The following is a 26,437-nucleotide window of genomic DNA, read 5'->3' on the forward strand; positions in this document are numbered from 1 at the left end:
GAAACCTGCTTCTCACTATTGCAGAAGCATTCCTAAGGCAGTATCCTTGGTTTAGGTGGGTCATGCTGAATAGGAGTCACCACTGAGAAATACCTTGTCTACCTTGGAGTTCAACTTCGGGCCTTTTACCCAGATTCTGGCAATTGATTCCCTGGTACTGAGCTTTACAGACTTTAAACTAAGTGCTCCTGCTGTCTCATAGCGGGCCTTGGTGTTCCAGGAGACAGGTCTTCATCTTTGCATTGTTCTTTTCAGTGCTGCAGACCAAATCTAGGGAACCAAAGACCACAGACAGTTAAATTTTCTTTTGTAGTCTCAGAGGACCCATATATTTCAAAGACTTCAAGGGCGTTCTCTTTGCTTACCTTTCTTTCTCAATGAAGACAATCTATGCTTTTACCTTTATTACTTCTAGTTCATCAGATCTTTCCACAAGCCAAAGACTACGCTGCCTGTCTGTTCTTGCCAGGAATAAAAGAGCAAATAGGTTGATAAGATTTGTCAAAAAGGTATGAAACTGTCACATCAGACTACTGACTTCCTGCTTTTGAGAGCAGGATGCCTTGACACTCACTCTTCTCGCAGATCGTGAGATCCAGAGTACTCATACCTCAGATTTAGAGGAGCTGGACTCATCCCCCATCTGCAGTCCTCTCCTTATTTTACCATCCCCTCATGGTGATCTCGGAAGCCCTTGACACCTCAAGGCTCTTCACTACCTCTTGCCCTCCCCCTCGCCCCCAACCCCTTGTTCTCATACAACTTCTTGCCATGGCACTATTCTTCCATCTGAGCATGAGTGATCCAAGATCCCTCGGAGAGCCAATAGGAAGATTACACAGCTTTGAACTATCTCATTAGTGGAAGCACTATGCAATAGTGGGTGACCACAGAAATCAGAAGCAGTCTCCGGCATACACGCAGGCCTACGCGTACTGCATGGCCGCAGTACGCTTGCCAGTTCATGGCTGCAACTTCTCAGACTCCATTCTGCCGACACCAGCATTACTAACCATGAAGATCACTTTGACATACTTATATTATGTTTCCTCTTTACTTTGCATTCAGCATTTTACATTTTGCCGATGCTTTTTGGTACATTTTATTGTCTATGCCCCGCCCCCCCCAATCAAAAGTCATTCTTTCAAAAGCAGTGGCATTTTAAAAGTGCTAGAAGCAAAAAAAGCTTCAAATGATAAAATCCAGAATGATATTAGGATTCTTAAAGTGGAAGTCTTATTCCTCAAGATGATTTGAAAAAAACATTATTAAGCTTTATTAGACCAAATCAGTTGGTAAGTGCATCTCAACTACAAAGCAAAACTGAAACACTTGCACTGCAGTATGTTGAACATGATGCTAAATGATAGTACACAAATGTAAATTAATCTACTGAGATTCACTGGCTGGTTGGTGGCTTTTTACGTGCCCCAAAATTCATCATCTCAAATATCTACTTAGTAAAGATGTGACCCACAGGGAGTCAGGAGATTAATTTTTTGTTCTACCTACTTACTAAATTGATTATACAATATAAAACTTTGGGGAATGTGCTGAATTGAGTGCAGTGACTTGTTTCTTCATTAATATTTTGTATCTAGTAAATTAGATCCAAGTATGTAACACTTCCACGAGAACTAAAATATAAGTGTTGGTCACATATGTTAAGACTCACGGTTGAAAGCTTTTTGTACTCATCTTGCACAAACAACCAAACCAAATAAAAATCAAAATGGTTTAATGTAATTTATTTGAAATGCTTCCAGAAAAGTTTAAGGCTATTGTTTAAAAAAAAAAAAAAAAAAGGTCAATACACACATTCATTCTTTCTTATCTGAACACTTTACATGCTTTTTGCTCTTTTTAAACTTTTTGCTGAAAAGGTTTTATGAACATAGTTCATCATCTAATATGCTTTCCTATGCCTTTTCTTCTGCAAAATTTTTCCTTTCATCTTCACTGGCATACTCATTCAGCTCTAAAAATGAAGCAGTTGAAATAAATTACAAAGCCTGAAACAGAAAATTGACTCTTCTGAAAAACTATAAATACAGAAATATGTTCTATAGGGTAAAAATGACATTTTTTTAAAAAATAAAAATACCTTGTTTTATATTGTTTATCATCTGATCACACTGATTTCTGTAATGAGCATCAGCAAATATATATGTAAGATACTTGACATTTACTATTTTCTGTAAACTTGTAGAACACAAGAAAAATGTTTTTGGCAATAACTTAGTAGTTTTCCTACTTTTGTTGGTATGAGTACTTTGCACAGGTTATCTGGTGTAATATCAAGGATCATTTAAATTTATTAATATATCATTTTCATAGCTTACCATACAGCACTGGCATTATCTCTTATACTAAGAAATAAAATACTCCCAGGGATTCCTGAAAAGTAACAGGATGTTGAACTGAGTGTTTTAGACTGCATTTAAGTGACTCATCTGCTTCCCATCATAATGAGTAAATTGAATCAGCCACCAGAAAACACAGTAACATTTCCAATTACAGCATGAGATTAAATGCAACAAAAACTTTTAAAACAAATCTTGAGAAAAATATAAAGGATGTAATACATCCTAAAGGAAAAGCAATTCCCTTTTTGTTTAAACTTTCTCTACATAATCCCATAGGGTATTTGTAGAGCACCATTTATATAAAATTGTCACTTAGTTTAAAAACCAACTACATGTAATTGTAAACAGACATGTACAGAAAATTAAATGTTTTAACATTAGTTTAGTCATGTTTAAAACCAACAGTGGAGGTCAGTGGAGTGCAAAATGCTGAAGAGGGCCTATTCACAAGCAAAAGCTTTTTCCCATTCTTATCCTGTTTGGGATAAAATATATATATATATATATATATATATGGCACTGAAAGCAAACTACCAGCTTATTTACAAATACCCAGTATTCTCATCATTTATTTAATTCAGTGCTGGCTGTAGAGGTTTGGTTGGGTTTGGGTTTTGGGGTTTTTTTTTTTGCAGTTGATTATTTTTAGCATTACATGCTTTGCTAAATAAACCATAGCACTATGCTGACCACTTTAACTGACCAGATTTTAATGTTTGGTTGCTGTATCTTAGGACAGTGCTTCATTTTGAAAAATTAATCCCTAAAGAGTCACTGGTTACATGGCCCATCGTTTACAGTTCTTGTTGATTTAACACCGCAAGAGTTCAGATAGGTTACTGCAAGATGTTTTCCTTTTTTTCCAAGAAGCTATTTTTTCCTTCCATGCCTTTATGAAAATTTATGAACTTGATACCCATCCTGAAACTCCATATTAAGTCCACATCTTCAGCTGCCCCATTAAAGGGCAAATAAAGTACTTTAAAAATTATGAAAGATTCTGTATGTAACACACATATAAACAGTAGTTTAGAGATTCTGTTTACAGCAGGACATTGAGAATAACTGGTCAAGTACCTCTTTCATCCACCTTAGATGTTTATGGAATATAATCACAAGACATGAGTTGCAAGAGATTCCAGCTTATACAGATCGGCAGTTACAGTACTACACTCATAGGTACGAATACAAGAAGGACTGCATTGACATTGTCACAAAAAATACTTTAAAAGTGCTTCTCCAAGTGGTTCCATGTATGGAATGCAAATACTGTACAGGTAAGAGACAGATTTTCTTCCATGAACTGTAAGGTTTTGTCAAACATTGGTTTCTATTTGCTTTTCATTTTCACAAGAGTTTGTCTGTTCCATACGTTCACAGTCAATGCTGATCTCGCTGGTGTCCATGCTACAGTCTGACTCACAGTCTGATTGGTCCATTTGCTCAAGCGTGGTTTCTCCCTGGGGTACTCTGCTTCCATTTGGTGACAAAAGAAAATGTGCTTCTGAGTTCAGCACGCCAGCTTTGCCAGCACACGTAACTTTTTCTTTGGCCTGGCGGATACAGTTAAGCCACTGTTGTTTGTTGAAGGAGTCATTGGCTTGGAGTGAGTGAGTCTGGCTTTGAGATCCATTTTTGAAGCTGACTCTAAAGAAGTTTTTGACTGAAAGAAACAATACATACCAAAACACTGAATGCTTTGGTCAAATGGATTTTATAATCAAAGCGTGTATTTAAATAACAGGATCTGCAAAATCTCTGACTTAAGGTGTTTTCCTGCCAATACCACGTTAGACCAGAGAGAAGAGCCTGGGTATCTCCTTGTTTTGTGGGGCAAGAACACAGAATACCACAAGCACTTCTATCTTCACTGGCTACTGTGCCTTGTGTCAGCTGGAGATTGCCTCATCTCTTCCATTCACTTCACTAATAAAGTGCATACATTCAAAAACCCCCCAAAGTTTTGACAAGATAAGTGAGATTCAAAGGACGCTTGTAATAGAAACAAGCGTCTTTATAATATGCTTAATTAGAAGGACATTAACTCTTAGCTCTTGACATTATAACATGAATAGCTGCAGTCTTAACACTGAGCACTACATGAATTATCTGTCAGCTGAAAGACTTAGTTATGGAATAGCAATCAATGTCTCCATAGTACAAGGAAAGTCACAACAGCTAAAGCTTAGGATTACAAAATACACTTGCTCATAATTTTGTGGGTTTGCCACTACATTCTACGTATTCTCCCCTTCTCAATTCAGTACGTAAGCAGGTGTGTGGAGAAATCCCATTATCAATATAGTGAACTGAGAAACAATCTAAAAGAAGCTAGTTACAACATCATAAACCAGTCTGAAATAAAAATCAAGATGTTGGATAATGTGAATTTTAGAGAAAACATTCTCATGTCTCATTGGTAGGTGTCTTAAGGTTACAATGATCCTATACGAGCAAATAAAAAAAGGTGTAGTCATACTTCTCTCATTGTTGCTGAATGCACCACGTATGGATCCACCCAATCGCACCTCTCCATCTTGCAAGTCTTCTAGCACAAGCTCCCTCACTGGAATTGGCTGCCGATACAGCTGGTAGCAGAGCTGTTCATTATGGGTGATAGCTCGAGTAATCACCAACACTTCTTCAAAGAGGAAGACGTGTAGTTTCTGTTAAAAATTAATAAATAATAAAGCATTATTCCTTCTTTAGACCATCATTAAACCAAATTTATTTAAACTCTAGTATGTTATAACCTTGTGTTTTCAACAGTTAAGCATTCCTCTCTTCCCACTATTTAAAAGTCTTATGGCGCAACAGCATATGAGTATGTAAATACAACAATTTAAAAAAATCTAAAGTTATTTTTCCTGTCCTCTTCTCAGTTTCTTATGTCACGATCCTAGTTAATCTTTTAGCATTGAGGCCTTGAAATGTGCATGACATTTCAAAGCTCCCTCTACAGCAGCACGCTTATACGCATTCTTCTTTCTGACACCCACTTTAACTTTTCTCTACTGCCTGTGTTACTAAGAAACAGGCAATCTTATTCATCCAAATATTTTCAATGAATATTTTCATTTCAATGAGAAATCTTTTTACAATTCACATGCTGCTCACAATCAGCTTCACCACAGCTCTTTGAAGCTCAGAAAATTACTTTTGCTCCTAGGTGGCACAAGTCACCCGTTATCATCCTTAAATTATGTTCCTCCTCACACTTTGCAATCTCCAGTGGCTTCCAACAATAAAGAAACTGAAATTTTAAATTTATTTCACTTGATATCATGCACTGAAACTATTTTTTTGTTTTTCACTGCCAAAATTTTCTTCCCAGTTATGAGTAACTGTTCCTTGCTTCTCAAGTTGACCTGACTCTAAATCTAAATAGATGCATTATTTGCAGTTTTAACACGAGACAGATCTTCAGATCCATTTAGCTCACTGTCCCATCTTCCAGTAGCCCATGTTTTCAGAAAACTATAATGAAAGAGGTAATTATAGCAGAAACCTTTCCCAATATGCCTTGGCAGTCTTCTGATATTGAAAAAGTCCATCTTCATTCTATTTTTCCATAACAGATGCCTCATTTTATATCCATGAATATTCCCATTTTCTTCCACTTGTGCCTTTCTAGGTCTTTGCAGGACACACACCTAAAGTTTTTGTTTGTTCCTTATCCCGCAGTGCTGACATCTTTTGTATTAACAGCAACTCTATGCAGAGTCTGGTAAAGAATCTATCCATTATGTGTTTTCGTTTATATGTTCAACAATGGTTACCTTCTCATACAAATGAAATATGAAAGAAAAAAAATGTGTGGCATTAAACATTTGAGGTATGGATGTTTGCTTGTTAAGTAGGGTTGGGTTTTGGGTTTTTTTTAATATTCTAAATGTGCAGCAAAAATACCTTGTTTATTTGGAAACTCAGTTTTTAAACTATCATCCACAAAACGTTGCAGATTTTTCACAATGTAAAGCTTTGTTATTGCTGATTTTAGTGGAAGTCATATGAAATTCCTTTCAATGGTGAGATCTCTTATTTGCTGCAAAAGCTAATACTCTGTAATAGCAGGTGTGAAAAGGAGACTGATAAGATTAAGATATAAGTGATCTGGTTTTCACCCCAAATCAAAGAAACACACAAACATAAAAATATCGCGCACTGTCAGTTGTATTCAAGGAATACATCAGTGTGGAAACCTCCCAAAAATGCTGGGAAATTTTAAATACCTTTCATAATTTGAAAAGTATTAATTATATACTTAATGTTATGCTACCAAAGAAAGGGAGGGGTAGTGTGGATTAAATAAATAAAGTTCACCAGAAAGATTAAAATTGCCAGTTTCTTCCTGCTAGTTTGCTATAACATTAACTGCCTGCCTGATTTTTATCAGGTGAACCAGAAAACAGCATCCATTTCATCTTTCCATCTCAGCCATGTGGTAAAACATGATCCTTCTATTGTAGGCATAAACATGCTACATAGAAGCGCTCCCAATGCTGAAAAATGCATTTTAGAATCCTGCTTACTTTGTTTGTTGGGTTTTTCAATAAAACTTCCATAAGCTCAGTTAATGAGAAAAAAAAAAATCTTTCTTCACTGTTTGTCCATTCAAAATTTCATGTTGTTTCTATTTAACCTGGGGGGGAGGGGCATGGAATCTAAGAATGATTGGTTTCTCTTCTATTAATAGCTCTATTAATCTGCATGTTTTGGGTTTTTTTTTGTTTTGAAAACAGAAAGCTCAGCTTATGACAATTATCAATAGTGCAGACTCCAGGAGACTGGAATTTGCAGTATCAAATACCAAATTTCTCTGGTCAATAAATTGACTTCAACAAATAATTAAGTAAAACATTCTTAATAACCACAGCCTTTGACAGATTTAAAATTTGTTAGTACATTTTGTGTGTCATTATAGACATTACTATCATGTCTCCGACACCAGAAATGTGTTTCTTATTTGCTTTTTTCCCTGCAAGTTTTATTGAAATTTATCAGATTTACAATTTAGCCAGGATATTGTTAGGTCCCCTTAAGAGACAGAGACACATATAAGCTTATTATCTCCCTATACAGATATTTGACTGCTAAGAAAAAAGATGGGTGTTACATATAATAGTTAATATTTATCAACTTCCTGTATATGAGAGGGTGATGTTTCTGTATGTATACTCACAGTTCTTTTAGCTGTCATGCAAAATGAAGGTATCTTTATAAGCTATTTATGACAAAATATTTATTCCTTACCACTCCCCTGTTGTTCTTCAGTTCACCATGACAACATACAACACGTGAATTATCAATCAATGAATCCCTTTGGCCTTCTTCAAGATAAATAAGTCTCTCTTTGTAATACTGGCATTCAGATTCACCAGTCTTTACGTTGATTTCAGCCACTATGCCCTGAATTATATTTATCTACAGAAAAAGAATGAAAACACATGAACTTTAATTAGACAGTCCAATATTCAGAGCTATCTCCTAATAATTTGAACTGTAGCTGCAAGAAAATACATTTTAATTTACATGAATTTTTTGCAGACCAGTCTGTAAGAGTATTAATATTAACAACAGAATTAAGCAGACTACAGTGTACAAAGACACTTTAGTTTGGATTTATTATTGTTTCTAGCAATGGCTTAAAAATCTGATATTTATCTCTTTAATATCAAACCTAAATAGGCAGAATTAAGATAATTAAGATAAACAGATGTAAGAAATGTAATCAGAGAGACATTTTTGTCAGCTGAAATGTGCTAATAAATGACACAGGACAAATAACCTGCCTCAAAAACCATTTTAAATAGGTTATAATCTCTGAAAACTGCTGCATTCCTTATACTACGCAGCCTTTATAGACCTTGAGATCAATTTATCCAAAACTTAAAATATGTCTCCTTAATTGGGCATGTGGATGTGAAGTTCTGTTGATTTTAGTCAACTGTAATAGTGATCATAGGTTGCTTAGACTGATCAAATTCCTCTGTTAAATAACTGGAGGTGGAGCAGGGGAATGGGTTGAGACATACATGTCCAAACATATAATTCAAGAATCTACTGATCCCAGGAGATTTATCTGGGATCAGCATGGCCCAATGTGCTTATAGCAGACTCAAGAGCCAACCTCATAGAGTAATTTGTTTCCTAATTTAACTTGGCAAATATACAATTTATGAAAGATAAAAGATAAACAGCGTTCTGCTGAAGCAGAATACCACAAAGCTTTATAAGGCTACTGAAATACCAAGAAAAAGAGTCCTGATTATATTTTATTAAAGAATTACCAAATCCAAGTACTGGAAGAAAGCATTTAAAATATTTTTTAAAAGATATTACCAGACATTATGTAGAAAAGCAAACCTTAGAAATAAGCAGAAGAATTCTTTGAGATATTTATGATTTTTTGTTTGAGTTTGAAAGAATATGCACAAGGGGAAAATGTACCATATATATTACATCTAAACATGAGTATCCAAGCTTTGAATTTTAAACCACAGTTGTCCAATTTTACAGAGAAGGTGAGCTGGGCAAGGGATTTGGGGAAGGAGTAGCAGAACAGCAGTGGTCAGGTACATGTGTTTTGAAACACGCACTTTCCAAAAAAAGCAGGGCTGTCATTTTTCAGCAAAGAAATACTAAAATGTACAAAATATTAAAGTCTAGGCAAATCATTAATTTTGTCCTCAAAATAGTAATGAAATTTACTTAAATACTATTCAGAAGCAGTAGGATACTGATGATATTTATTTACTCATTAATTTAGGCATGTGTTTCAAACAAATCCACTACAGTAAACTCATTTAGTCCCAGATTTGCATGTGTGCGCGTATTATTGGATTTTTTTTATACACACATACATACACACACACACACATACATATACACACATATATATATGGGAAAGAACAGAAACCTTAGAAACCTTTCAGAATATCTGAATCAGGTCCCTTACTATTAATAAGGAAGTTTTAAAGCCATGGACTTATCCCTCTGGTTTTACTTCAGGAAGTGCAATGCTATTCCGAATAAAAAACAGAATGAAGGCAAATTTCAGCAACATTCCGCAGATGATAATTAATCTAGATGCAGAGGTTATGTAAGGTCTCAAGCCAGGGAATAAAACTTATCTAAATGATCTAAACCCTGAAAAGAAATGTCCACATTACCCAACTTAGATTAGAATGGAAAACATCATTGAAAGGTAAATACAAAATGGACAAGGATCCGACAAGAGCTGTGGAAAACTACCTCCCATTTCCCACCCCCTTTTTTTTTAGTATCACTTTGCTACTGAAATAGGATTTAATTGATGGAGCAGGGCTAGGTATTTCATGTACTAGTTTCAGCTGTTTGTAAGTATTAGCATTTCCATATTTTATGTAGCATTCCTTAATTCATTAATAAGCTAGAAGTGCTATAATCTCCTAAAAAAACCCCAAACCCAACAGTAACTCACAGCTTCTTCAAGGTGCTGCTGATCTGGATGATCATTTGGTGTGTGTCTCAAAATCTCTCTGAGTAGTAATGGGTATTTAACCAAACGGCTTCTTGGGATGTCAAGGAAATTCCAAAGGTCCAGTTTGCGACTAAAAGGAGACTCTAAGCAGCGCTGTAGGAAATCTTGCACTCTATGATCTTGTTTCTTGTGATCCAATAAAGCTTTGGCTGCTACTTGATTGCTGCAGTAGCTATCATATGAGTTTAGGCATGGAAGCTGAGGAAAGGAATAAATTATTCTGCAGCTGAAACAAAGCACAGTTTGCTGTATAGAAAGTTTCAAGTGATTCAGGATGTCAGAACTCATGCTGAGAATCTTTTTTTCTGCAGATTTATCGACAATTTATTCATGATAATGTTACCAACAAAGGCAAGGTTTACAAGAATCCTCTGATGACCTTGTTCATCATTTAAATCATTTAGAAGCACTAGCTGATCTCTCAGTTCCTAGAGATCTCCAGTATTATTCCAAAGCATTAAAAATATCCGTGACTTAAGACTGAGCACTACTTACTGCAGACAATAGTTGAACACAGAAGTCTGATTTTAATTGTGAATGGAAGCAAAAGCTTAGGAATGAGTACTCCCAGACCTGGTCTTTTTTTAGGTGAGCAAACTTCTATAGTCAAACTTCTATATTGCCCTCAAGAACCTCGACTGAACTAAGATGACAGAACTGTGCCTTAAATCTGAAAAAACCCCAGCCTGTATTTTGATTAAAACAATAGATCCATTTACAAAAACTGCTATATTGACACATAATTATATGTAAAATCTTCAACAAAGGAAGTTAGACTTGGACATATTTGGACCAAGAGAAGTTCACTGGTGTTCAAACACACCAGAAAATAAATATATTTAAAAATCACTTTATGCAAAGTAAAACAGAGATAGTTTTTGACACTTACAAGCTTATCATTAACTATTTGCATTAGGTACTAGTAGTGATCGTGTTTCTCATGTTTACCACAGGCCACTGTTTCACACAGAGCTCCTAAATATATTACCTAATCCCGTAAACATTTCAAGCCCTTTTTTTCCTGCTCTATTTCATTACTTATGTATAGTTACAAGTAGCCTTCTCACACACTTAAATCCTTTTAAAAATAGCTCTCTTAATATAATGAGCAATTTTATCAACCAAACTAACAAAAGCTATTTTCTGTGTTTATATTGTTGGATGCCAGTGAAAGTGAACTACCAACTTTTTCTTTTGTGGGGCAGCAATAGCATCTCTCATGTATCCCTGTCTACCTTATTTTAAGAAACTTTTAGAAAATTACTATCTTTGACAGCACTAACAACTACCTTGACTGGAACAGACTGACATGCAAAAATAACTGCAGGGTGCCATTACACAATGTGACTGTTCAAGCTTCATTTCCCTAGGAAACCAGAATACAAATGGGGGCAGATTCTTAAATGATCTACATCAGACAAACTCTAGACTGACTCTTGATTTTTATTTGAAGTGTATTAAATACTGCTCATCTCCTGAATAGCAAAGGCTTTAAAAATTACATCCTAGTCTAAATCTTTTCATGAAAAATCCCTGAAAAGAAAAAACACTCCATTATGTCTCTAAATAGTTGCCTTGCCTTTTAAGAATATATTTTTTGACATGTTATGCTACACATGGAAAGGAAATTGTCTGATAAATGTAAAAACTATGTTGCAGCTCCAAACTGAAGTCCCAAAATTGATTAAAAACTCTGCCTTACCCAACCCACAAGGATATGGCCAACATGTTCTGTTGATCCATCAGGTTTCCTGACTTCTTGAAGTCGCCTAAGAAGATCTGATCATGATTTAAAAAAAAGAAAAAGAAAAGAAAAAAATAGAAACTTCACTTAATTAACCAGATGACTACAAATCTATGTGCAATAGTAACACAGACAAAGACTATTTGAGTTTTACCTTCATGCAGAGGAATTAGAGAGTCCAACGTTCCAAAAATTTGGTTCAACTCTTGCTCTGTCATTATGGAAAGTTTGAGCATTGGGTCATGATAAGCCTGGAAAGAAAAAAGGGGAGCTCTGTAATTAATGTATCACTGGTTTTTGAAGCTCCCTGTAAGTAAAACCAGACCAATTGCTGAGAATATTTTAAAGTTTCATAAGTGTATCTGAAGCTATCCATTTCATATGTTAAAAAATTCAAAGCAGCACATTTAACTGTTTCAGAAAGAATGGGAAAATAGAATTAAGTTTTGGGTTTTTTCCCCTCTTACTGTCTTAGCAATTATAAAAAGCAAGGGTTATTTTAGAAATGATAGGAACCGATGCATACTGCTTGTTGTGTTTTGGTTTTGGGGTTTTTTGTTTGTTTGTTTGGTTGGTTGTTTTTTTTAACAAACAGACCTTTTTTGCTAACTTCAGATCTTCTATCAAGTCTTCTTCTCCCTTGGAAAGTTCAAAGATAGCCTGTAAAGAGGAGAGACACAAACATTATAAAATATCTTTATTTAATCCGTACAGAACTTATTGAGTTGATGTTATATTCTGAACAGTTGTCTCAATACCAGGTAGCAGAATTTCTCTGCAAAATCTAATAGCAGAAATAAAATACGGCTTTATTCCATAGCTACAGAATCATGTGCAGTATTTTTAAAAACGCAGCTGGAGCTCATGAAATGCTTATCTGAAATACCCACAGATTTTTTTTTTTTTCAGATGGTTGTGTTTCTGGATGGGGGAGCTATCTTCAGTGTGATATTTTGACTCAACCATATCTTAACCGTTTATACAACTATTTGTGTAGGCGTTTGTTGCGTTCCATTTTTACAGATGCAGTGGTAAAAGTTCTAGGTGGTCTAGTAAGTAAAAGACGGACCTTCTTTAAAACATCTCTTTGGTAGTGAGTACTTTTATTTTGGTACCAGTTCGTTTTTTTTGTTATGAAGGCAGAGCTCTACTTAACTGTCTGCTGATATTAGTTACTTCTCTTGAAGCAGATTTGAGACTTTAAAGCTGGCAGATTAGAAATAACCACCACCTTAATACACTGGCTTATCAAAATACCATTGGTCAACATTTTGATCAGTTAGAATTACGAACTTTACAGTCAAGGCTTTCAGCCTCCATAAATCATGGAAGAACATCTTCAGCTAGTGCAGATTCTCCTAGCTTGATAATCTGCAAACATGGAAGGCTTGCCATAGTGTGAGTTAACTGACAGCACGTGCCTGGAAGTGGTTCAGATATTCTGTTGAGGCATGTAGTATAAGAACCAATATAAAGCAGCCCTCATGCAAAGCTTCCTGGAATACAGCTCATTTATTTGAGCTCTATGAAGGGTCCTGGCTTCTGTCCCAAGACAGTAATGACTGTTACGCTAGGCAAACAGTTTCTACAGTTTATTTTTCAATATGCTGCTTTGAAGTTCTCAATTTCAAAAGTTATTTCCTATGAATTCTTGTATAATTAAAATCTGCTCAAGAAATGCTTGATGTTACTGTTGTTTGATTTATGACTCAGTCCCTAAAGTATTCTCAGAGATATTGTTATAAACTTTGTTGATACTGCTACGAATTTCTGTAGAAAAAAAAATTCTTGATTCCACAGGTGCTCTGTCACTGGCTGTGACATGAACTATTTAGAATTTGTCATGCACAACACATTAAAACCACTGATGTACTCTTTCTTTGCTTTGAAAGACACATCTTTTGATCAATATTTCACCTTTCTAGCACTGAAAACTTCCTCAAAGACACTCTTGTCCAACAAGGCAAATGACTGTACATTTCTGTGCGTACGTATCACTTGATGAATACCTGTTCCTGAAATAGCATGCTCATCTATCATTACGAGAACAACAAAATGAAACATCAGAATATCAACCATCACTACAGAAACTGTCATACAGAACATGTACACACATGCAGCCAATCAAAGTATAATACATCTTAGTAACATCACATTTATTCAGGAAATATGACGAGCTGATTTTAAAAAAAAGAATATATTCATCTAATATAGCTTGAATTATAAAGACTAGGGATGGAATTCTGCTTCTAGTGGAGGTGGTGACTTTCTGTTTAGTTTCAGGAAAGCTTCAAGTGCTATCCTAATGCCTACTAGCATTCCTCAACTCCATGCTTTAAAGATGACTTTTGAACATGAAATTTATGGTAAAAAAAAAAACAAACAACCCAAACTATACCTCTTGACGCTTGATTTCTTTAGATGTAAGCATGTTATTGACACAAACATCAAAGGTCTCACTCCACAGTTTGCTGTCTCTCCGCTTGGTGTTAGCAGGGGGCATATTTCGAGACCATGGTCGTGGACTGAACAGATCTGGGCGACTGTCACTACGGAAACTGATAGAACGCTAGAAATAAATAGAAGAATAGTTTTTATTGTTATAACAGTTTCGCATTACACATTTTTTTCCCTAAGGAATTTATATACATAGTTCAGTACAACAAACAAATGTTACCTAATTAGTTTTTACTGTGACTTAATAGCAATGTTTAGTACTGGGAATGTAAGTGAAATTATTTTAATAGATCTTTATGGAATGCCAGTACTTCCATTACTGCAGTGAACTGTGTCCATGTCCTGTTCTCAACATGTTTAAAACTATACAATGCACTCATATACCTTGCAACAGGAATGAATACAGGGATACTGACAGAATGGTCCAACACACTAAACTAACATAACTGATCAAATACAAAGTTTCAACTCATTAAACAGACAGGAATTATTCATGCATTACACGTATCTGCCTCATTAGATCCCCAATAGTTAAAAATTTAGAATTAATGCAAATCTTAGAGACAAAACTAGTATGAATACTTTTTTGGTTCATTTTGAAAGAAAGACTCAATTGTTACACAGAAACTCTGGAAAGCTAGGACAGCAAAATCTGGTAGATAAACGCATCTTGTGTACCAACTGAAAGTCAACAGAATTGGTGGGTTTTGCTTATTTTTGAGGGGTGGGATTGCTCAAAGATGTCTGCACTGAGAAACAGTTAAGTCCTACCTCAAGGATACCAGATGAAAAGGTGCATTACATCAAACACATATTAATGGTTTAAAGGAAAAAAAAAAGTTTGCTCAGTTGGGCAGAAAGAGAGTTCATAAAGTAAGACTACCCTTCAAAACCTTTCCTCTTACCTTAGTAAGTGTCTTGCTACCTGATGGGTTTTGGTTTGGGTTTTGGTTTTGTTTTGTTTTTTTCAAACTGTCAGAATCATGAAAGCTTTGATTGGTATAATCATTCCAGATATATCCATAAGCAGGATTAAATAATTAGTGCTATAATGCTCTAACTGACCAAACTGGTTTTGATACATCGAAAAACCCTTTCAACTGGTAACATCCTGCCTCTTCAGATGTATAATGAGATCAAGAAACTAATTCACATAGAAAGCTGTGAAATGGATATCTTGACTGAAAAGAGAAGAACAATCAAATTATCCTTAAGGAAAAGTTATGTCAATATTCAGATTTTAATGTTTTTGACAAGAAACAAGCCAGATTCTTTTCACACCGCTTGCTCCTACTTATTTCTTAGCATTTGAAGAAATGTGTTAAACAATCAGTGCTAGCAGACAGCAAATTATGAAATACCAGTATTGAGTTCTACTATTGTAGAATCTTTATTAATATTTCTGGAGCCTCTAAACTCTGATGATGTGTACCAGCATCTCTGTATCTATTACGTGGTCTGGTCTTAAACTTCAATAAGAACAAGTCCAATTTTAAGTGAGACTTGAGAGTTCTATTTGCCTGTAGACTCTTAGAAGAGTTCAGGCTACAGACAGATACTTTATGCTCTCACTGTCCTATTTTGAAAAGATTCCTTTCTTGCTTCCTTAAAATTAGAGGCTTCTTTTTGAGGTCCTACCTCTGAAACGCCTCAAGTATTTCACATTGTTGAAATACTCTACATTTTTTTTGTTACGTAAAACCTGCCTTACATAACACAATCATCTTTCAATTGCCTTGGATAAGAATATTTAAAACAAAATAAATTCTCTTCATTTCCAGGTTGAAAGTAGTATATACAAAGTACAATATTTGAAATTCTCCTCTGAAGATAAGAGCCCATGAAATGCAAACAGTGCCTATAAATACATTTTTAAAATATCAGAAGATATATTATATAAATAAAAACTGTGCCTTTTAACAGAAGCCATTTTGAGCCCTACTTGGAATTGACAAAACCCCTAATAAACAAACACACACACATATACCAACCTTCCAAAACTTTGCAAGCCAGGTGCTAGTCTTCCTTCAAGAGTTAAGAAGATAAAGAAACACACGTGAAATTACATGCTTCATTTACACTTGTTACAATGATGAATCATGGAACCTGTTATTTTCACATGCAGGTGGAAAGCTTAGGGGAAAGAGGCAGAGTGTGTGGCATCCACAAATCACCAGCTATGAGAACGCAGCCAAGCAGAACAGTTGTCATTCCATGACCCAAGGTGGAATGCCCCTTTCCATGCATTCCCATAGGCATCCTCCAGTATATAGCTCCTTTGTTTGTGGTGCTGTTTTCTTAAAGGAATGTTTTATGTCGAATGAAGAAAGTACTTATAGTGAACAGCACCAGACAGGCTGATTTTTAAAGTAAATGCCTTGATCTTGAAACGTTTTAACACAAAGTCATATATCATATTATAAAATGGCATACACCTGTAACAGCAAACTGAAATTACATACAGTGTTTTGAGAAAAGTAAGCTTTCACATCCACTGATAGTAATGGTTCTTTATGCTGCATGAGAATGTTTTATACTATTCCCTACAGCCCTATACTGTCCTCCACTGGGCAGAAGGAGCACAAAAACGCTAAGAGACTCAAAAGGAAACCAAACTCCCTAAAATCCTGCTTGCTTCTTTAGCATCTTTGCTACCTGGACACTGTAAGTATCTATTTAATTTGTTTCTCTCATACATAAGCCTTTTAAGTAACCATACAAAGTGTACCTTGCTTAATATTAACGAGGAACATTGGATTGAGGGTATTTATTAGTGGAAAGGGAAAGAAATGTTTTAAGGTGTTATTTAACGAGTACAAATTTCACTTCAAGTGGTTTCTTTGTCCGGCATGTTTCCTTCTTTTATACACTAACACAGCAAAGGCAAAAACACTGACTGACTTATCCTGGTACACTGAAATCTAGTTAGGCTGGGAATCACATACTTCAGTGTGGAATCCAAGCTTATTTTATCATATTATGTTCTCCTTTGCAGAAATTAGCTTGTAAAGCTATGAAGAGACAAACCAACAGATCAGCAGGGAAATACTATTTAATGCTAAAATTAATACATTGTCATTTGAGAGTCGAGCATGCTTGAATCATCAATGCTGTAACAGACAAGGATAGAAATGAGATGTAAACCTGATATATAAACCTAATTAAAGAAATCCCCAAATAAACAATAAATTATTTCAATAAAACTCTCTCATAGTTTAAGATAAATGTACAATATCAGTTTAACCATCTCAGTTCTACTACTTTACCCATTTTTTTATTTTGCAAAAAACCAGACCCGTTTCAGTTCAGTGGAATAGAGCCCTAAACTTAAGTTCCACCAGAAATTTTTAAAAACAAGTTTAAAGGTACTCTGATGGTATCTTTGGTTCTTGCCATAAAGGAAAAAAAAATAAATCAGTCATGTGATAGAATTCCATGAAAGAATTGTAGGAATGTCAAAACAGCATTTCTAGGTCTCCAGTCTCTTAAAAATATTTTCCTAGTTGCTGGCTTCCTTAAAAAACATGTCCAGAACACTGGTTAAAAACTATGACCATCTGGGATTATTAAAATTTTCATATAATTCCAAAAACTAAAGGAGCTGAGGTAGAATCCAGCCACAACCCCTGATGTTGTTTACTGTATTTATCTGACTGCAATAGCTTTCACTGGCTGTTACAGGGCTGTTACTATGAAGGGTCAATGTGTTACTGATGTTAATTCATGCAATTAACAAACCTTAATTTCAGCTGCAGTGAAGCAAACAGCTTCATGTACTGGGAAAAGGGCACTACAGATCAAAGTCCTAGCAACCAATGTTAAAAAGAGTTTTCTTCTGAAGGATTTTTAGAAATTTCTGGTGTCCTAAGATAGATAAAAATAATTTGGACTCCCTACTTAAATTCAAGACACACTGATGAAAACTGAAGTTGCAGAGGAAGCTAGCCAGATTTTAATTTCTCTCTTCAGCATCTGCTGGAGCTCTTTTTCTGATCCTATTTTCAGCTTTTAAGCTGAACAGCACAGCTGTGAATACGACCAAGCAGAAACAGGCAGATCATCATAATAATTAGCCTAGCTTGATGCAGACTGAAAATACAGCTCTGAAATAAAGTGGTTTTCCGGGTGGATAAACAAATAAGAATACCTGCTTAGTGTTTGGTATCCTGCAGATATACAGACTCCGTCAGAGATGAAGCTAACAGCATTATATTAGTCAGCTAGTCTACAGTGCTCTATGTGACAGAAACAGAGTGACTACAAATAGGAAAAAAACCCCAACAGAACGAAAGCTGGAAAGACTTTATGTGTTTTGTTACTTGGAATCCTTGTGGAAAAGTATTGACAATGATGTGGAAAAAAGTAATAAAATTAAGACAACACAAAAAAAATCAAATACCTCTATAATCAATAAAATATGCAAAACATGAAAAGTTGCTAAGAACGTGTCTTAAAAGACACTACACAGCTCTCAGACACAGAGGTGTTTCTCTTCAACCTGCATGCAGAAAGTCCATTAATATAAAGTGGAAGTTACATGTACAGAGATAAGGAGAATTGTATAAAATAAACATTTTTTTTTCCTCTTACATGTATCTTCCATTCAGAAAGAATATACAAGAAGGATTGTTTGAAATGCCATAAAGGAAACTCAGAATTTTCTAATTCCTTTTATTGACGCTGTTGGAGTGGTCTTTTTGGATGGATGTTCTGTTGGCTTTGTTTTGTTTTCTTCCAGGGGAAGAAGTTGGTTGTTTTGGATGTTGTGGTGGTGATAGTAGCTTTCCTCATTTTACAGATACAGAACATCTAGCAGCAATGCAAGAAGAAACATGGGTTTTGACTGAAATAACTTAACAATAAAGATACATAGAAGTTCATCCAGTAAGAAAAATCCAACACTTTTCTCTTTTTACAGGTATTACACCATGGGAAAAAAAATCCTGCTCTATACTGTTCCACAAGGCACAGTGACAGCTATGTCAATACGTCATAAAATAAAAGAGCTATACATGCTTCCCAGAATGTTTCTAAATAATTCCAAATGGGGCACCCGAGCACAAGAAGGTCAGTCTTTTTTTCCCCTGTTCTATTGTTGCTGACAAAATCCGATAAAAGTTAATCTACAGCCAGCCATGAATGCAGTTTTGGGAGACATCACCAGCATTCATCACTTGGAAATGGATTCAGACCTAGGATTTGGAGAACACACAGGTTGATTTCTCATTGCAGCCCCTTCAAGCACGTAGTTACATAGAGGAGATGGTATGAATAACATCACTGTTTAATCTGCTTAAAAGCAGACAGTTAATGAAAATGTAATCAGTACGAACAGAGCAAGACAGAAATGCTTGCAACAGTAGGAGTTGCAACAAAGCCACTGTTTTCTCTCCTATTTTTGTGAAAATTTGCCCTGAAACACATTGTAGCTCTCATCTCGGGAAGCTGCTACTATATGCGTGAAAGGATAGTTTGTTTCGATAGTCTAAATCAAACTTTTTATTAAATACAATATTGCATTGGACAACCCAGTCTCAAAGGCTACAAAATGACAGCGTAGGTACTTAAATGAGGACAACTGTCTAAAGCTGTGAAAAGGGAAGCACCGTGCTCAGAAGCCGTTTAGCCAAAAAATTAATTCACTTTCCACACTCCTCACAACTGGAACTAATGTAGTCCTTTCAGAGTCAGGCCAATTTTTTCCTGGAGGCAGACTATGGCGGAGATTTATACACCCCAGGGAATACAGGCATCTCTGCTCCAGTCACGCTATAATACACCTTCTGGATCAAACCCAGGCTGAGGGGAGCGCAGCCATTTCGCCTCTCCTCCAACCCACACGTGCCGTTTTTGTATGCAGATGTCCGCACTTTCAAAATCATAGGAACAGAACACAGGAAAACCAACGTTAAAGCAGCCCGGTAGTTACCTGTTTTCTAGATAACTACCACTACAGAAAAATGGGGTTCTTTCCCATGACTTGGTAGTGTAGGTCAATGGTTGGACTGGATGATCTTAAAGGTCTTTTCCAACCTAAACACTTCTATGATTCTATGACTTTTTATTTAGTTGTCGTAAGACTCCTAGCTCTAAGGTTCTATTTCTTTCCTCCTTGAGATTAACAGATAACTTCAGTAATGCTCCAATTAAGCTAATTTTGATTAAGTCACATTTTTAATACATTCAAGTATTTTTATATTTCCTCTCATCAAAGAAATTAGGCTTGTTAAATAATTTTCTTTAGATTTTATACATACCTTCTTACACAGACCATTTTAAAGAGGAAACGGTCTGGCTTTCTAGGCCAGACCCACAGCAGTGTTGCAGCTCCCAACTGTTTGCCACTCATAATAACCATGAGGAGGTGGGAGCATGCACGTGTTTTGCAGTTTCTAGGTCTGAAGGCACACATACTTTATAAATTGAAGTTCCATTAGTCTCTAAGTATGTTAAATATTACGCACCTAATCTATAATACAGAAATTGCAACTACAAAGTTACTTAATTTCTAAACTGCATTTAACGTTTGCTTGCCCTTTATTAATTTTCATCTTCAGCTTCGGAAAATGACATTTTTCCAATTGTTCATGAACTCTTTTGTTTAGGCAAGGTCCAAGTTCACTACACAGAAGGAAATTTAGCAGTCCTACATGACTAGCTATACCAAAAATAACGCTTTAAAAGAAACCAACCGAAATGAATGGAAAGTGTCATGGAAAATTCCATTCATCAAATTTAAAAAGCAACCGTAATCCTTTAGTATAACAACCTTTATATGCCACAGGTGCAATAGCTTTCTTACTGGTAGTTAAAAAACATCAATTATCTGGACAGAGAAGTGTTTTTTTGAGGTGAGAGTTCTGAGTTTTTATGTTGAGTGACTCTGTAGTCCTACGTTGCCTAAACCTGTGTGGCACATTACAATGCTGTGTGTGTGCCCATATGTGTGGTTCACATTCCCATGCTAACCCTAAAAGAAACTGTGAACATGTATGCATTCCCCTTTTAGCAACACAGTTTAATGCAGCAATACATTTACTGTGATTACCTGAAGCGTCTGGCTGAACCGCTTCAATGGAGTGGCTCGTACGGGAGGAATGAGACTCGCCAGTGACGTAACTCTGGAAAGCGGCTTGACCCGTTTGTTACTGGGCTCCTGTAGTAGGGGGAGGAGGACGACAAGGGAAAGGAAAAAAAGATGGGGAGAGTGTGAGCATAATCAGGTAAACACTGCTACCGGTTGTGCCGATTTTCCTAAGAAAGCTTTTGTAAAAAGCAAGTTTGTAAACCTGGTATATAATTAGGGTAGTAAATAAACAATTTTAAACACTGACAATGACAGATTACTCTTGGCTGGTACATACAGATCCTGGAAACAGCTGAAAAATGTAATGATGGAGAAGCTGGCATGGCTGGGGGCAGGGGAAGGGAGAAAGGTAAACAAAGACAAAAATCATTTTATTATATTAACTCATTCTTAAAAGAGAAATTTTCAGCAGTGCTCTGCAGCTAATGCATGTTATGATAATCTCGTCATTGAAAGGAATACTTTCAAATAAAACCAATTCCGTTTGTTTCTTTGCCTCTGGCACCATCAGCATGTGACTATTCAGTTAAATGTATTTTATTCCAGAAAATATAATTGAGATAGAAATCTCTAACCGTAATTGTCCTTTGAGTGCATGTTCCTACGGGAATACTTCTATATACAGGCAAACACATTAATAACGTGTACATATATTTAATTTTTGCATAAAATAGAAAGGAAAATTATCAAAAGTCTACCATAAAGCATTCAATTAAATGTTTTTCTTTTCATATATACTGTTAACAGTGCTTGTACTAATACATAACCACTTCAATATAAAATGCCAATTGTCCTGCAGATTTAAAAAAGAAGAAAAAAAAAGTTAACAGAAATCGTAACACAAGAAAAAAAGTGATTATAAATACATAAAAATAGAACAGTTACCCTTGGCTTCCTAACCTCCATCTGACATTTAATGGATCTTGAACAGCACATGCAAAAGGCAACTTTTGACAGAAAAAGAGCCAAACCTTCCAAGTGAAGTTAAAAAACGCATCCAACATGATATTTCAAGGACATCCTAAAGCAGTTCATCTTTCTTTTTCAGCCATGCTTATAAAGTTTGTGTAGGGTTGCTATGCCTCCAATTTCCTAGACATAGCTTTAAGAAAATGAAGCATGCCTATTATCCTTTTGTTAAAAAATCCAAATCCTTCTGGAAATAATGCAGGTTAGTCATCCTTCCTGATACCAAAAAATAGTAAATCTCAGCAGCGATGATCATCATCTGTATTACTGGCACGAAAAATTCTCTTCCATTAGTACAGCGACACAGGAAAGGTGAGAAGCAGTTACATATTTAATTTACTTCTCAGCAGGCAGACCTGGAAATCCATAAATGCCGGCTGAGATGAGGGATAGAGTGTTTAACCCTCTAGGAAAAATAATGTATTCCATCACAAATTAAATCTGGCATTAAAGAATTTTAGCAGCCTAAATCAAGTTACATCCTTATCTTCACCACTGCACTGTATTCATATTCTTTCCTTTTCAGCAACCATGTCTTCGACACAGGATTTCGAAGGAGTATTTTTTTTTACGTCATTGCAGCACCACTAGCATACTTATCTACAGCATCACCATCCACAACCCCCTCCCCCCCAAAAAAGAAAAATCTTTGAGATTCCACTGTAATTCTTTTCTAACTGGTGGCTCAGCCATCAGCTGTTTCTTTTTTTTGATTATTAAGAACGTCAGTCCTGGTGCACAAACAGTATCCCATGGCAGAGTCTGCTTGTTAGGAATCGTGCTGCGCTGCAGCGAAAGGACATGAAGTCCGAGACAGAGCTGGGCAGTGCTGTGCCAGCAGCACAGCTTTTGCTAGCAGCTCTACCTTAGCAGCAAAGGCTGCTTAGGCACAAATATCACACCCCGAAAGCAAGGTCTGGAAATCAAGACTGCATGGACAGACTTTCCAGAAGACAGGGAGAAGGGGACTAGGATTAATACAAAAGATTTCTCCTTCTTTACTGCTGCGTCCTTTCTGTTATCTTACAACTTTGCTGCTACGTATATGTTCTTTGGTCAAAAGACAATACTCATGCGAAAAAGCACAAATTTGATTCATACCACATCATAGCCGTATCTTGCTTGAAAGTTAAATGCTTCCCATAGTCTTACAGACCTTTTCCACACACATTGTGATCTATTCATAATTTTGCACAGTCTTTCAGTCTTAACTTATAACAAAACTAAGCCCAGAAGGCCTTGGATAATGTTCTGAGGAGTCTACTGACAGCAAATGAAATCACAAAAAGAAGTAAGTCTGTATTTCACTGCACCTCTGCAGCATTTCATTTGAGTGCACTGCAAAAAACTTGAATGAAACTTCCTGAACAGTGTTTAAAACTAAGTAAGAAACAGCAAGTCAGTCTATCCTTATTTGAATACTTCCAAATACTCTGTGTGTGACTGCAGCTGAAGTTTATTAATTACTACCCAAAGCCTGAAGGCTAAGCACTCAGACCAGGACCTAATTTGCTTTGCCATGTGGGGCACATAAACTTCAGGCAGCTGTGAAAACTGATGCACAGCATCAAATAACCTTGGAGAAAATCAGCCTGAGTAAAAAGAATGGAAATCGCCTTCTTTCTGTTGGAGAGTGAGAGGAAGTGAAAAAAAGAAATACGATTTCCCCTTCTTCACATCAGACAGCCCACAGACTCTCTGAAACCTGCGCTGTCTCCTAGCCAAGGATGCCTGCAGTTCCAGGGGGAACACAGTAGAGTTTCAGCCTCCATCAAAAAAACATTATGTTGTAAGCCACCAGAGGTCAGCACTTCTCCCAGTAGTCAAAGGAAAATTAGATAATGGGTTGTGAAGGTACGCCCGCAGAGGTCCTACTCCTTCTGCCTCAACATCCCATTTTGTCTTCCATGAGGAAGACATGAGTAGTGTATCATGTTCTGATCTCACGCTGAAAAATCTGATCAGAGTTCAAAACAGCTAAAACATGTAGTTCAATTAGGAATTTGATCTTATTAAAAGAGATGAGCATTATTACAGGATTTTCTGCAATAGAATTATTTAAGATAATGAATCAATAATTTCAGAAGCCTAAGACTTTACACTTTTACCAATTAGGACTGAAAGTAAATCTTGTTAGTCAGAAGTTCTTCATTACGGTGAAAGCTTTCTGAATATTTCTAGTATGATTTCCACCCCACATTAGAAACAGTCTGTTAGGTTAAGATAGCCAGCTGGCAGTCAAAACTCATCAAACCTGAGTGTTCCAGGTGTCATCTCCCTCAGAGGAGTCTAACAACAAGAGCAGTCAGCACCCAGTCACCCTCTCCACTGTGGAATAATAAAGTTTGTAGAGGTAAGGCTCTGACCGCAATGAAAATATAGCACCACCAGAGCAATTCTAAAACTGTAAGATAGTAATACTGAAACTTAGACATTCGATCACAGTATTTCTGATGCATGGTCTACATCCATTCTGCTTCTACCTCCCCGTTCATCAATGCCTCATTCTCAAGCTGTGTCACCTCTCCACACCAGCACCACAGAGAAGCTGAACAAACTGTTGAGGCCAATGATGGGAACAGGGAAAAATTCCAGTCAAGTGCATAAAAAAAGTAAGTTTTAAACAGATAGTTGCTTTTCTTACCAAGGGCTCTGTTCTTCACAACCAACGGATCAAATGGAAAGAGGAGAGCGTATGAGCTGTTCTGCTTTACCCAGAGATACCGACCAGAATCTGCACTTCCACATTAGTCCAATAAGATCAGGGAGCTGCACTCCAGACGCTGCTTCCCAAGTCTCTTCAATTTTATTTATTTATTAAGAATAAACTGCTTGCAGTTAGGAATTCCTAATACATGTGTTCATTATTTTACTAATTTGTCTCTGAAAAATCTCTGGTTTTCCAGTTAATCAGGGGTCCTACAATCATAAAATCTTTTGGGCTATGAATCTAAGCACATGAGAATGCAGAACTGTACAATTCCACTGTCTGTCCAACATGAAGAGGCTCCAGTAAGGACATATTGTCCAGATAGAATGAACATCAGATTCCAGGTCTGTACCTCTGGGTGTGCTCAGAAGACTCAGAGCCACCCGAAGTCATCACTCCTCCTGCTCCCCCTCCCAATTCAGGGAACTTAGAAGCAGACGGGATTGAGAGATGGGATTTAGTGGCTGGATCCACTTGCAACAACTATCACCTGTCCAGCCTGGGAACTAGGCCAAGTTATGACACAAAAAATCAGGAGTTACAATCTTTTGCCTGGCTTTTTAAAGCTGTTATTACTGGTATTAAAAAATAATTTCAGAGTTTTGAAATAAAACAAAATGTTAGACTGCATTTTCAGAGTCACAAAGGCTTGCCGAAACAATATGGGAAGTTAAAAAATGAAAGATCCAGACTACAGTTTGGGAGAGTTTCCAAATTGTGAAGCTGGTATATGTGAACAAGTAATGTTAATCTGACAGGGCTTTAAATTTGATATAAGGCTAAATAAAGCTGAGGGAAACATGAGTGCAGGAACTTCAAAGGCTGAACAGTCAAGTGAAGTCAAATTAATACCTGACTAGGTTAGAACAAAGAGCAGATGGCTTTTGGAGGGAGCTGTATATTTGAACTCAAGATGACTTTGGTAATATTGGAATTCAGAGAGCAAAAAATTAAAGCTGGAAATACCATGTATATATGCAGCCTCAAAAAGAACTCTTGAAACTGTGAACAAACTGATAAAACAAGCAAGTCTGTGCCCTAAATCTGAATGGTTCTGGAAACCATACGGTGACCATTTCAAACAACTACTATGTCCTTCTGAGAGAGTATATTTTTATCATATATTTTTCTGGGGAATTCATAGGAAAAAAGATTAATCACAATGGCATAATCACTGATTATCATCAATTTAAGACAGGAAACTATCAGATAAGAAGTTTCAAAGATGCCATGCCTCACCATTCTTCTAATAGCCTTCTAGGCATGAAGGCGACAGTGCTCTACATTGATTCTTCATTGTAATTTATTCTGTAGATCCTATATATATATGTACAATTGTATTTCTAGTATCTTCTACATATTAAATGCTAACCTAATGGTTTAGACTGCTGAGTAAGAAAGGAAAGCCCTAGCTTTTAATGTATAACTCTCTGAAAATGAGTCTTTTGCTGTGGGACAGCTGGGAAATGCGTACAGCAAGCAGCTTCAGCTATAGTGCTACCAGGAAGCCATACTCTTCTGCGTAACTTCTGCCAGCTCCCTCTTCAGTAAAATTTAAGTCTCTTTGCCTTGCATAACTGAA

At 36.3% G+C, this 26,437-nt stretch overlaps 1 protein-coding gene across 2 annotated transcripts in view; it reads right to left on the reverse strand.

Moving 5' to 3' along the window:
• Positions 1 to 3,484: 3,484 nt before the first annotated feature.
• ARHGEF3 (Rho guanine nucleotide exchange factor 3) overlaps positions 3,485 to 26,437 on the reverse strand; it is a 29,512-nt gene continuing 6,559 nt past the window's right edge. Inside the window, exons 2-10 of one of the 2 annotated variants that reach the window (XM_009489216.2) lie at positions 21,138 to 21,245; positions 14,031 to 14,201; positions 12,230 to 12,292; positions 11,787 to 11,883; positions 11,591 to 11,667; positions 9,829 to 10,086; positions 7,620 to 7,790; positions 4,846 to 5,032; positions 3,485 to 4,029 (exon numbers count right to left, since the gene is read on the reverse strand). In XM_009489216.2, the coding sequence (XP_009487491.2) occupies positions 3,683 to 4,029; positions 4,846 to 5,032; positions 7,620 to 7,790; positions 9,829 to 10,086; positions 11,591 to 11,667; positions 11,787 to 11,883; positions 12,230 to 12,292; positions 14,031 to 14,201; positions 21,138 to 21,245 (1,479 nt within the window). In that variant the 3' untranslated portion in view covers positions 3,485 to 3,682. The remainder of the gene's footprint in view (positions 4,030 to 4,845; positions 5,033 to 7,619; positions 7,791 to 9,828; positions 10,087 to 11,590; positions 11,668 to 11,786; positions 11,884 to 12,229; positions 12,293 to 14,030; positions 14,202 to 21,137; positions 21,246 to 26,437) is intronic. The other variant, XM_075713791.1, reaches the window with a different exon arrangement.

This window comes from Pelecanus crispus, chromosome 7, assembly GCF_030463565.1.
Source record: "Pelecanus crispus isolate bPelCri1 chromosome 7, bPelCri1.pri, whole genome shotgun sequence".
NCBI lineage: Eukaryota > Metazoa > Chordata > Aves > Pelecaniformes > Pelecanidae > Pelecanus > Pelecanus crispus.